Source organism: Neomonachus schauinslandi, chromosome 6, assembly GCF_002201575.2.
Source record: "Neomonachus schauinslandi chromosome 6, ASM220157v2, whole genome shotgun sequence".
Taxonomy (NCBI): Eukaryota; Metazoa; Chordata; class Mammalia; order Carnivora; family Phocidae; genus Neomonachus; species Neomonachus schauinslandi.
Genome location: NC_058408.1, coordinates 123,022,369 through 123,035,988, shown reverse-complemented (window position 1 = coordinate 123,035,988; position 13,620 = coordinate 123,022,369). Strand labels below are relative to the sequence as shown.

The 13,620-nt window shown below is 48.8% G+C and overlaps 1 protein-coding gene across 3 annotated transcripts in view; it reads left to right on the top strand.

Annotated features, from left to right (window-relative positions):
- BLNK (B cell linker) overlaps positions 1–13,620 on the top strand; it is a 75,393-nt gene that overhangs the window by 29,350 nt on the left and 32,423 nt on the right. For 2 of the 3 annotated variants that reach the window (XM_044916111.1, XM_044916113.1), the window contains exons 3-6: positions 709–758; positions 2,875–2,958; positions 8,199–8,239; positions 12,129–12,285. In XM_044916111.1, the coding sequence (XP_044772046.1) occupies positions 709–758; positions 2,875–2,958; positions 8,199–8,239; positions 12,129–12,285 (332 nt within the window). The remainder of the gene's footprint in view (positions 1–708; positions 759–2,874; positions 2,959–8,198; positions 8,240–12,128; positions 12,286–13,620) is intronic. The other variant, XM_044916112.1, reaches the window with a different exon arrangement.

Here is a 13,620-nt window from a genome sequence, read left to right as displayed (position 1 = left end):
ACTTACCCATTTCAAATAATAGAATGGGAGGTGTTATCAGAACTTATAGTAAGCCTAAAAATTGGGAAACATTTTTAAAACGTAATTTTAACTTTCTTCTTTTAGTGAGGGGGAAGGATTGTGAATATTCAAACATTTTATACATGCATAAAGATACTAAAGTAGTTTTGAAATTGCTTGAAACAGTTCAACTTCTAAATAAGCTAAGTATCACAATCCCCAACTTGGAGATGCTCACTGCTCACTTATTTGGCACTTCTTAAATAGTGCCTAAATAATCTCAGTCCAACCTACAACCAAGTGCTCTGTTATAGCTAAAATTTTTCTTGATATTTAAAGCATTTATTATTTATTAAAATAGAGTTCATCTTCTCTTACCGTCCTATCAACCAATCAACATTTCTCTTCCTTGAACCTCTGAACTCTGTGCTTTCTAGTATTCTGACCTCTCAGAACCCTTCCACCACTGAACTTCACCTTTGCCAAGTGACAGGCCCATCACATACTGAGGAGATGAGGGAGGTGGGAGACCTCTGGTTAATGGCTTCACTCCATTTACAATACATTTAACTTTTCAATGTGATGGGTCCAAAAGAAGCCATTATTCTATTAGTTATCTGTCTGTTATCTCTATCTCTGCTTCTGTTATGGGCCTTGACAACAGTTGTCCTACTCACTGACCATTTGTCTAATGGTTGTTCTCTATAGGCTGAAAGTCAAAGCACCTCCGAGTGTTCCTCAAAGGGATTATGCCTCAGGTAAGAGTATTTCTAAAATACTTGGACTCTTGACTAATTTCACGTTCATGTTTACTTCTTGAAAAGGGAACGATGTTCTACTCATTTGAAAATAAGAGTGCCCATCCTAATTTTAAGAATGCCCAAATCCATTAGGCATTTGACTACAGTGGAGATGTGATATTCCATCCATCCATCCATCCATCCACTCATCTATTTATCAGACACTTATTAAGTATCTTCCATGTGCCAGGCACATACACGGTTTTAGGTAGAGATACAGAGCTAAACAAGACAGATATAGTCTCCATACTCACAGTGTTTATAGTGACGAAAAGAAGATACAATGATATAAAAGCAATTAGAGTTCAGGGTGATGGGGAAGCACAACGTTCTATGAAAGTCCATACAGCAATGTCTAATCTAATCTGAGGTGGAGGGTGTGGAGGAATCGGGGAAGGGAAGGCTTCCTGGAGAGAGAATTGTTAAAATGGATACTTGAGGGTCAGTGGGGGTGGGGAAGAGGGGAAGATAAATTATTGATGGTGCATGGTTACTCATTCCTCTCTGACTTTAGCCCTGCTACCCATTCCAACTAGGATCAATTTTGTCAGCGGAGGGTAATCTTGAGATTGGTATTGTTTATGGCAGTGGTGAGCAAAATAAATTATCCAACATACTTCCCTTTTCTAGAAGAAATGCCTTGGGAAGATAAGTCTAAAATCTCTTTCTACTGGCCTAAATATAATGATTTCCTGGACATGGACAGACCTATATAGCCCTTAATGAAAACCGCAGGGCTACAGACATCAATGACATATCTTCCTCTACAGCGCAACAACCAAAACCAAACCACAACCTTCACGGATGCTTACTATTTTTTTTCTGTCACTGATCAAGATTGCAATAAATCAGACAGTTGAGTTCCTCTTAGGCACTAATTAAATCTTATCACACTAAGAAATGCTGACCAACATATCAAGTCTGGTGACTGACCTGTTGGACCACTTTCCAGAACTCCCTAGGTTACAGAGTACTTATTAACTTCACTTTGCCAATCAGTCAGCAAGTCTCAACAGTTGACCAGAAGATTCCTTTGCAGTGAAAAGATAAAAATAAATAAATAAATAAATAAAGATCCTGTCCTGACCTTTAAAATCTATCTGATCAAAAGCCAAGGGGGGAAAAAAAAAAAACCAAAACTCAAGCAAGCTGCTTAGTTAACAAATGAGAACAAATTCATCCTTCTCTCCCAAGTTCTAAAAAAGAAAAGAAAACAAAGCAAATGACATCTGCTAAGTACCCCGAGTTTTGATGGAAAATTATGGAATCATAGAGTCCCAGGTCTATAAGGAGCCCCAAAGATCCGACAGCCTAACATCCAACCCAGTGCTTAACCCCCCGCCCCCACCACCACCATGCACCACAAATGAGGCCCACTTTCTGTTTGGACATTTCCTGTGATGACTTCCCAAGCCTCTCTGGTCCTGTCAAGGACCGACAGCCCTGGCAGGACAGAGATGCAGTCAGTCCATTTCCTGATGGCTTCCTAAGTCTGTCCTCATGGCCACACAGCACAAGTCTTTAAACATTCAAGAAAACAGAGATAGAGGTGTTCTGTGCAACTTCAAGGATAAAATTAAGAAATTAGGTCATTGGAATAGTTTCTTCTCTGGAATCAATATCTCCACGTGCTTCTGCTGTTTCACATGTTCTTTGACTCATTTGACAAATATGACACAGTACATCTTGTGTGACACTGAATCTACTAAATAGGGAGTGGGGAAGAAAAGATAGCCCTGACCTTCAGGTGCTTCATGACTGGTGGGGTGTCTAATAATAAATGAGAAGGCAAACAGGTCAATATTTGCCTAAGGTCACACTGTTGTGGAGAGAAACTCCCCTGGCCGCTCCACACACTCCTGAGTGGTCAGAACTGGACAGGGCCTCTCTCCTTGGACCCTTGGGCCCTAATACCCAGGGGCTGTTGTAAGAAGCACAGGGAATGCATAGCAACCCTCTGTCCACTAGAGAAGTGAACTGTAACCCTGCTTCGCCCTTGCCCTGGTGTCCTCACTGAAGCCAGTATTCACTTGATTTTTTGTCTCCCTGTCTCCACTCTGACTGGTGGTACCAGCAAGGCTGACTCGGGGAGAGCTGCATTCACCATCAGCCCCGCCTCATGGAACTAAGGATAGAGGAATGAAACTTGGACTCGAAGGTATTTGAAAGCCTGGAAAGTCCTGAAAGACCACTCACCCCTAGCTTCTCGTGTTAGGGCTAGCTGGAGACCATACAGGCCCCGAGGCTGCCCAAGGTCAGCCAGCCAGGCGATGGCCAAGTCCTCCGACCCCCCATTAATAGGGCTCTGAGAAAGGAGGAAGGGACAGGCTAAGGGACTTTTTAAGATGCGAAGTATTTAGATGCAAATCAGCTCTCCTAGCTGGCTCAGAACTGCTCCCCACACTGTCACATCCCTTTCTCTTCTTGGGACAGACCCAGGGGGACCGTCCACGGGCTGCCTCCCCCGCAGCCTCTGTAGTTCTTCTTTCTATTCCCTCCCTGCATCTGCCTCCGCCACCACATCTAACTGAGCCTCCTGCCTTCTCTCCTTCCTGCATCCCGCTGTGGCCGTTCCACTGCTTCCCCACATCCCACCTCCACCCCTGTAAGAGGAGAAACTGGCAGGCCCGGTGGCCCAGAGCAGGGCCTCCAGAGCTGAATCAGGGCCACAACTGAGTGTGTGTCAGACACGCAGCATGGAGGGCACCCCGCAACGCCCAGGGTCTCTGGTGCTGCTCGTGACCCAGAACAGGGATGCCCCATTCACACCCTTCCCTTCACCGCTTCACTCAAGCTCTCGCCACAGAATCTTTTACTGTCTTTTCAGCCATCCCGTCCCATTCCCAAGCCCCCTGGTCTGGTTCGGCCTTTGTCATTTCATGCCTGAACCTCTCAAACACCATCCTCATCAGCCTCCCTGCCTCAAGTTTGTCACTGGGACCTACAGTGGCCTCTGTGGCTGGATCACCCCCTTGGCTGGCAACAAGTCTGGCTTTGTTTTCTCCCCTGACTCTCCGGAACAGCTTGTTCATTCCAGGCACATCTATGGAGCCTTATGGATGCCCCTTCCAGCCATCAGCCAGGCCCTGCTTCTGGGGCTGACACACAGGTCCCAGCCGTAGGGGGTGGAAGGAGGGTGCCCTCCTTCATCTTCGTTCTCTCACTCGGGTCCTGCCATTCTTCAAGGCCCCATTCAGTCCCACCTTCACCACACAGCCTCATGTAACCCTTCAGCCCTTGCTGAGCGTACCCTTCGCAGAACTTTCCCAGCACCTGGCCATGATTCCAGGCGTTGAGACATTTGTCAGGAAAGCCTACACCTCCCTGGACTGTCCTCCGTGTGATACGTGGCTGTTCTTCTAGACTCTAGGTCTATTACCTCCATGGCTGGGTGATAAGATCTTGGACTTTGGGGTCCTCTAGCCTGGGTTAGAATCCCGGCTTTGACCCCTAAACACTGTAAACCTAGAAAAGTTTTATAACGTCCCTGAGCCTCAGCTTCCTGCTTGGAGATGAGAGTGCTGATCTATCCTTCAGGTCGTTATGAAAGTAGATTAATAGTAACCAGCAGCGTCCACTGCGCTCTTACTCAATAGATGGGTGTCAGGTGCCCTTCTACTCCCTTTCCCCGGGCTATTTCATTTCATTCTCGCAAAACCCATGACACGGGCTCTACTTATCGGATCCACTTCAGTGGTGAGAAAACGGGTGCCCAGAGGTTAAGCAATTTGCCTGTCCATGCTGCGAGCTAGTGGCAGAATCAGGATTTTGATCAAGGCAGCCTGACCCCAGAGCCCAAGCTCCAAACCCCGGAGCGGACGTGCAGGCGGGGCCGTCATGGCATTGGCTTGGACCTCACAGCTCAGCTGCTGTGCTCCCAGGCTTGGGGAGCCGTGTGAATCACAGAGCCTGGGCCAGGCAAGGGGAGGAGCTCCTCTATTCTGCGGCATGTGACTGTGACACCGTAAATGAAACATAAGCCCCAAGCCAGGCACACGACCCAATTGGAAAGGCTCTCCCTAGTAAGGAGGCCCAACCCGCATCTCAGCTTCCTGCCAGGGGCGTGCAAACTTACATCCCTAGTGAAACCACCTGGCCCATACTAAACTTGAACTTACCCTCCTGAAAGCATCACCCTCTACACTAGAGGCTCTCTTGGGTCCATTTCTCTACGGTAGCCATATTGAGCGGTTGCCATTGGAGTGAAAGAGAATTGGTATTGTTTTGAGGGTTTATTAAGACATTGGCAATACCCAAGGCAACAATAAGTAGCATTAATGCAGCATTTACTGTGTGCCGGGCTTTGGGAAGCACTTCACATGTATTGTATTACTTGATTCTCATAAACACATGAGGCAGGCACTATTCTTACCCTTGTTTCACCGGTGAGAAAGTGAGCTTTAAACAATTAAAGTCCTGGTCCACTGCCAAGCAGGTAGTAAAGAGCAGAGCCAGGATTTGAACCCAGGGAGCCTGATTCTAAAATCACAACCCACCCACTTTAGGAAGCTCCCTGAGATGCTGGACAACCAGTAGTGTGAATCTAGTACTTTGGACCGTCCTGCTTTTTAGTTTGGGAAATGGCCTGCAGGCTGTGACTTTAAGAGCAGGATGTTGTGAGTTGCTTGCAGGACCAGCAGATGCGTGTAGCTGGGGGAGGGAAGGGTGCCATCAGGCAACTTCTCCCAAACGGTGATGCTTTTCTCTCTTTTCTGCCTCGGCGCTCTATGACGCCTGAATTGGGCCATTCTTGTTTCTTCTAGGTTTTATCCGAAGGCTCAGTAGAGGGCCAGGCAGTTTACATGAGATTTCAGCTACAGGGGCCAAGACAGGGAGCCTGGCCTCCGACCCGCCCCCATACTCACCAGCCATGTGGCCTCACACAGGTTTTGAAACGTCTCTTAGCACTGGTTTCCTCGACTATAAAATTGAGATCATAACGGCACCTCGACTATAAAATTGAGACCATAAGGGCATACCAGAAAGCACCATTTTGAGGAAAATTGAGAAAATATACTTATCCCAGCCCAGGGCACACAGGAAGTGTTTAATAAATGGAATCTATTATTAGTATCCTAATTTTCGTTCCTTCAATTCATTTGTTGGTTCATACTTTTATTACTGCACAGATTACAAATGCCAAATGTCATCCAGATACAAAGATAAATTAAATAGGCCTTGGTTTTCAGTACCGAGAGGCACAAACAAATGATCATAGCACAGGGCAGAATGGACCACACGTGTCATCAAGGTGCCAGCAGCACCTGCGAGGGCCCAGAGGAAGGAGTCGTGGGTCAGAACCCGAGGCACTGGGCAAGACCGAATGGCAGAGCTGTAACAGGGACTTCCACGCAAAGAAGGAAGATGGGCTGGGGAGTAGCCCGGGCAGAGCAGAGAACTATCAAAAGTGCAGGCTGGGAGGAACGCGATGCCCAGTATCACTGAGCGAACATGGACGACGGCAAGAGAGGTCCAGGGAGGGACAGGAGGGGCAGGCATCCGAAGGTGTGGACACAGAGCCTCGGCTTTACTCCATAGGGAGCCGCTGATGATTCTTGAGGAAAGGAGCAGCATGCTCCAAACTTTATTCTAAGAAAATCACTAGAAACAGTCCACAGTATGTGTTGGAGAGGAAAGATAATGGGGACAGGAAAAGTAGTTAGAGAGCTTCTGCAAGTACTTTCAGCAGTGACTGACCAGAGAGTGGGCCCCGGCCCCCTGAGGAAAGGCTCAGCAAATACAGCTCAGCAAGGCAGGGAAGTGTGTTTTATAAAGGCATTTTATAAAGGTTTCTATTTTAAAGGTTGAAACAAAAACATCTTGCCACGTTAAGTGCTGATCTTCAATTATCCCCAAACTTAAGGTATTAGAAACGTATCCCCCTCAGTGCCAGGTATTGGTATATTGAGAAGGGGACTTATTCACCTAGTCTTCTCGAGTTTCTTGCAAAACCCCAGTGACTGCAGTACGCTGGAATGCGGTATAAGTTAGCCCAAATCATAACTTAATAAGAATTATCTTCTGTGAATGTCAAAGTTAGGCCCATTATTTGACTCATAAAATAAAGCTCCTTCTTAGTGCCTATCATGTTTTTCCCAAGAGAGGGCGCTGTTGCTGCTATAGCTTAAAATCTGGCCACTCTGATCTAAACCCCTCCTTCAGGCCCCCATTTTTTTCTCTGTAATTCCTTTCCCTGTGCCTCGTTGGGGTCCTCCTAGAGCTGGAGTCAGTGGTCTGCCATGGCAAGGGCCAGAAATGGCAAGAAAAGGTTCTGCTGAGGCGCTGGAGGATTCGGGGACCATCCACTGGGCCTCCTTACCCTGGCTGCTCAGTGGGATGTGAGAAGAGCTGGGAGCCTCCCTGATACAGTCGCTGGAACCACTCTGCCATGTGAACCTGTGCCTGGTTGATCTCCTACCTAGCTGAGCGAATTGCATTTAACATCTAATGTCAGTTTATGTGATGGATGCTAAGCTTCTCATACTCTAAATGTGTTTTGGAGAAAAGAGGGTCAGATATTCTCCTTGGCTGTCCATAATTCAGATCTATTTTATTCTTCAAGATCCTAAGCTCCTTGAGACCTGTTATATCCACTTTTATCCTGCCTGCAGAGCCAAGAACAGTGCCTACACGCTGGCATTCAAAGGCAGTGAGGTAGCATGGCCTTGGAGTCCAGAGCATACCCTTGGAAGTCAGCCTGCAGGGTTCAACTCCTGGCTCTATTATTTGCTATCTGACGTTGGGCAAATGACTTATGTTCACTAGGCCTCAGCTTCCTCATAAGGTTTTTGAGAGAGCTACATGAGGGCAAAACTCTGAAAATCTTGCCTGGCATGTAGTAAAGCACCAGGTAAATGCTTTTCAATAAGAAAGACAAAGTTAGAGCCACAGAAAATCCCAGAAGTGATCTGTTATCTTACAGATCTTGAGACTGAGGCCCAGAGATGTTAGCTGTCTTGTCCACTCTCCGACTTGTTAGGAGCAGAGCCTGCATGGGAATTTTGGTCTATGTGACTCCTAGTCCAGTGCTCTTCCTACTACACCATCCACATATTGATTCATAGAAATCCTGAGAAGCAACATGGTATGAATTGCAGGTGCCTCCTGGGTTATTCTTAAGTCCTACAAATGCTCCTTACCAAAGACAGACATGGTTCAGATGTACCATGGCTCTGCCTCAGTGGGACTTCCCTTTATGCTTTGAGAATGGATTTTTTTAAAAAAAGAGGAGTTGTAAGTGGATGGACATGAGATAAGTGTAATAACTGTTGAAGGCCAAGTAAACAGGACCGGGGAGCCCAAGGGCAAGGAAGGCAGGCGTGGGATAGTGGTGGACAGAGTGGGGCTGGCCGGCTGAGATTTAAGCTCATGCCTTCTGCTTCCCACTTGCCGTTGCAGAGAACCCTGCTGACGAAGAGGAGCAGTGGTCCGATGACTTCGTAAGTATTCGCTCCTGGGACAGCAGGGTGTTGTTTCCACCAGGGCCCATGGGAGGCCTTTGCAAGGGCTTGTTTCTGAAGGACGTGCTGCTGGTCAGCTGCACATCACAGCGGGGAGATGGCTGGGCTGGAGAAGCCCCCTACAGACAGACAAGGCAGCAAGAACCCCACAGTGGCTGACTTGACCTGGCACCAGTGTGTACCAGGCTAAGTGCTTCATCCACATCACCCCACAGCATCTCTGTGTAGGCATTCCTAGCCCCATCTTCAGTGCTGTTGTTCGGAATACTCACCAGCACAGCCAAAACAAATGTGAAATGTTTTTAAATACTTCCGTATCAGTTGACAAAGGCCTCTGCCCTGAATTCCCCAGCGCCCCATCACTGCCTGGGCCTTTTCTAGGAGCCCTAAACAAACCAACCCCAAAGTGTGAATGCCTGGCACATCAGGGGGCCTCTGGGCCACTCTTAGGTCAGCACCTGAGCCATGCTAGTTGTCAAACAATTTGAGTATCAGCCCTGCTCATTTTACTGGTAAAGAAACCAAGGCATGGAGAGTTTAAGTGACTTGCAGTTTCAAAATTCAAACCCAGGCCCTCAGATCTCAAAACCAGGCTTTTAAACTCCACGGTGCTTGCTGTGACCAAGAGGACCGTAGCAGATGCTGGGGACCACAGAGTGAGCGAGGGACCCGGCCATGAGGACATGGAGGGTGATGTGTCAGAGTCAACCATCACCCGCTTCAAGGTGGCTCTGCAGCCCACAGGGCCCCGTGGACACTTCTCTCTTGGGTGAAGTCTTGTAGGGACAAGACATCCTAAAAACTTTATACACAACAATTTTTCCTCATTTATATCAAATTCATCCAGAATGTTAGCCTGCTCCGTTCTGTGTGTGTTTTATCTGGACAGGATCCAAGAAGGCCATTTTACAGATAAGGAAACCAAGGCTAAGAGAATGAAAAGGACTTGCCCGCCCACGGCCACTCAGTTACTCAGTGGCCCAGTGGAACAAGAGCCCAGGACTCCCATCCCCTGAGCCGGAGCCCAGCTCCACACTGGGTATACCACCTGGGGTTTATTCAGAGTATTATGAGCCAGGAGTACCTCCCTTCTCAACTGCAGAGAAAAGATTTGTAGAAAGAGGGGATGAGAAGACCCCTGTGCCGGTCACTTGGGTGTGGAGTTCCTCCCAGGGCCTGGCAGCGGCGGATCCCTCAGAAGCACTGCAGCGGCGCCCCCTGCTGGCTGCTCACGATCAGGCACAGCTGAAACAAAGTTGAGAGCTGGTCTGCATCCACAGGGAGGCCACGAAAATTGAGCTCGCTGGCTGAATAAAAAGAGCACATGGTGGGGACTTAGAAAACACAAATAAAAATCAGCCTGGAGAGGAGGGGATGATTTGTGTCCCAAAGCCAAACAACCAAAGTTAAGGTCCCAGCTGTAATAAGGATTGAGTAAACCTTCATTCACAGTTATTTTGACCTTCTTGGATTCCCATTGTACACAGAAGGAAATCTTCAGGCCAGATGAGATCCGGCCCCTGTGCACCTGTCCAGCCTTCCTTGCAACCCCTTGCCAGGGCCTTGTCTACCACGGCCCAGGTGCGCAGGTCTGCCCTCGGTCCTACAACAACAGGTCAATATCATGCCTGCTCAGTGATTTCAGACTCACGGACCTTAGGCAGGAGAAGGAAGAAGGGAAGAGAGGAGAAACCAAAGAGCGTCCCCATCCTTCTTCACTTGCTCTGCTCCTTCTTGTCCTTCAGGCTTTGGCTTCACTGTCTGCTTCTCAGGAAAGCCTTTTTTGCACCCGAGGTAGAATCCCTCCTCCCATTGCTCTCTGTTTCAGGACCCTGAACATTTCCTCAAGGGCATCTATCATGAGTGATAACTATTTTATGGCTGATTATCTACTTATTATCTGTTATTTACTATTTGGTTACTGTTGGTTTCCCCTGCTAAAATGTAAGTTCTATGAGGGCAGGGACTATGCTCAGAGCCAAGCACGATGGCAGGCACACAGTAGGTGCTCAATAAATATTAACTGAATGAATGAATGGACAATTTGAGAAGGTTTTTTGCCTGATCACACATTCCCTTCTTCAAAGTTTCCATCCCACTGTCCAACGTACTGCGCTTGCTCAAGGATTAAATGAATGAATGAAAGAATTTTGTTTGCCAGAATATAGAATAATTTGAGGGGAGGTTTTTTTTTTTTTTAAGATTTTATTTATTTATTTGACAGAGAGACAGCGAGAGAGGGAACACAAGCAGGGATAGTGGGAGAGGGAGAAGCAAGCTTCCCGTGGAGCAGGAAGCACGTGCGTCTGCGTGCCTATGGCTTCTTTCACTTTCCAGATGGTTATTAAAGGTCACTGATGTCTCCCTGGGATGCCCAACAACAGGGATCACGTCCTCTCCTTGGCCAGGATGAGGAGGGTCCCAACAGCCTCAGGCTGGGCAGGAGGAGCCTTGCCAAGCCCCCTCTCGCCCCCGGCTGCCCTTTGGCTCCCACCCCACCTCCCAGGCCGGCTGTTTGAGAACAGCTCTGGCTTCTCCAGAACACAGATCACAGACTCGAATTACTCAACTCCTCGTGCCTCAGTTTCTCTGAGGGCTTAAAAAAACTCTCATAGCATTGTGGTACGGGACACATGAGGGAGGCAAGTGCATAGAAATGTCAGTTGTGATAATAATTATCATTGCCATTATTCTATTCAGCTGAATTCTGCATTCACAGTCAGGAAGGATTGCTGAGCCTCCCTATCTGCTGTTATCGAAATGGGGGTGTGGGGAAATCCCCCTACAAGGCTTTTCTCACCTCGCCCCTCCCTGTCCCTTCCTGACTCTTCGGGTTTAAGACAAGGACAAGGATCTCCTTCTCTTCTCTCCCAGGGCTCCTCCGCCACCCTGGGAAAGCTCTCTTTTCAGCTGCCTTTCTCTGTCCGTCTCCTGCTATTCACCCCACTCCTCCCCTCTCCCTCATCCCCCACAGACTGAGCAAGGGAGCAGCCCTCACTCCCTCCCGCATCATTCACTGCAAACACACAGCACTCCCGTCCTGTGCTGGCCCTGCTATGGGCCCCGAGGAGACAGCAGCGAAGCCAACCCTGGGCTTGCGCAGCACCACACCTGCCGCGGGGCAGGACTGCAGGGGAAGGAGGCCGGCCGAAAGGCAGGTGCACCGGGCGTTCATTGGCAAGTCCTGTATGGATCACGCAGTGTGTCAGGCAGTGTGGGCAGAGGACCTCTTAAGTGCTGGATCAAATATTTCCTGCGCATGAATATATGTACGTGTGGAGGATAGCTAAGTGATCTCTGAACAAAATGCATAAGAAGCTAGGAATGGTGCCCCTCGGGAAGGAGACTTTGTTTACATTCTTTCGAACTGTTACTGTGCCAATGTATTTGCAATATACATTGAATAGTCAGTATTCGATAATTTCAATAGAGACTTAAATAAAATTTATAGTCTGTGCATCCCCTTACCCTCTCCTTATTAATCTTTTCCCTCAACCCTCAGCATCCATGATAAATGACACCTATTGGTTATTCTATTGTATTGGGTCCTTTTTCTGCCTTCTAAAAAAATGTATTTTTATCTCCGACTGCTCTTCTTTGCAGACACGCAGAGTTTCAGCCACCCTTCCTGTTAAATGGCCCACATGCTCCCCCAGGATAGTGGTTCAGGTGATAAATTCTGGAGGCAGAAAGGCCTGTCCTCAACCCCAGCTTTGCCTCTCATGGCCGCCCAACCTTGCTTAGCCACCCCTTCCAAGCCTCGCTCTCTGGTGCCTATGCGGGGGGAGCAGCTCTCGCCTCCTAAAGCCCGAGCTGTTCTGATGACCGAACCCAGTTGGGGCACTGAGCCTGGGGTCTGCACTTGCAGGACAGCGACTACGAACACCCAGACGAACACTCGGACTCAGAGATGTACGTGCTACCCGCCGAGGAGACTGGCGACGACAGTTACGAGCCGCCGCCTGCCGAGCAGGAGACAAGAACAGTTCACCCAGCCCTGCCCTTCGCCAGGGGCGAGTATATAGGTGAGGCAGCCACCCCGCCCCGGCCCTGGGTGCTCAGCCTGCCAGGCAGGGGAAGGCGGGCAAGCCGGGCTGGCAGGATGATGGGCACCTCCCACTCCCACCACCTCCACATGGGTCATCTGGTCACTCAGAAACCACAGGGCCCCAAATGGACAACTTGCCCATTCGAGGGGGAAAGGTACCCTTCCTAAATTGCCAATGCTGAAAAGAGGTAAAAGATAAAAGGAGCAAACCCTGATGGTTGCTCCCACCCCTACCCCACCTCAACTCCAGATAGTCTCATGAGAAATCAACCCCGAGGTCAGTCCCCGCTTCTTTTTGGTCTTCCTGCACACAAGGCTCTGGAATTTCTCTTGAGATGTCTGTACAGAACAAGGATGATCTTCAAGCATCCCAGTATCTGCTAACGCCCCTCCCTCCTTCATGCCCACCCCCTCGCAGGCAGGTCACACTCTGAGTCTAGACTGTGGATTTTCAGCTGGGGAGCCCGTGGGTTACCCCTTGTTGGGGACTGTGGTGGTGAGGGTGAGGGTGAGGAGTCTTAGTCTGCTCTAAGTCTGGAGTTAGCTGTAGGTTAAATGGGCACAGCTCAGATGTAGCCTCCAGGCCCGATGTGGTTTTTAGTGTCTCCCGAAAAGAAGCCTGTGTTCCAGGTGACTAAGTTCAGCAGAGGTGGGGCGGGGGGAGCGTGTTGGTGATGATCACGTGATGCTAACATTTGGGCAGTGTCCATTGTCCTGTAACTGTCCATTGTCATTGCCATTAACTGCCTCCTCACAGGGCGCCGGGCATAGCCCCTTGCTTCGTGCCACAATTAACCTACTGGGCACCTACTGTGTGCCAGAGCTATGCTGAGCCCTGAGCATTCAGCAGCAAGCAAGACAGACGTACTGCCAGAGTTTTTATAGTTAACAGTGTAGTGCTTTTCAGTCGTGGCCTACTTCACCCTCTCAAGAATCTTATGGAAGAGGGGCGCCTGGGTGGCTCAGTTGTTAAGCGTCTGCCTTTGGCTTGGGTCGTGGTCCCAGGGTCCTGGGGTCAAGCCCCGCATCAGGCTCCCTGCTCGGCGGGAAGCCTGCTTCTCCCTCTCCCACTCCTCCTGCTTGTGTTCCCTCTCTCGCTGTGTCTCTCTCTGTCAAATAAATAAATAAAATCTTCAAAAAAAAAAAAAAAAAAAGAAGCTTATGGAAGAGATATTCATCCTCACTTTACAAAGGAAGAAAGTGAGGTTCAGAGGAGTGAACTAACAGGGCCCAGCTCTTGTAAGTGGCAGGGCTAGGATGCATGCTGGGCTTCTCAGCCCTCAAAGCCCATGCTCTTCACCGCTCTGCTTCG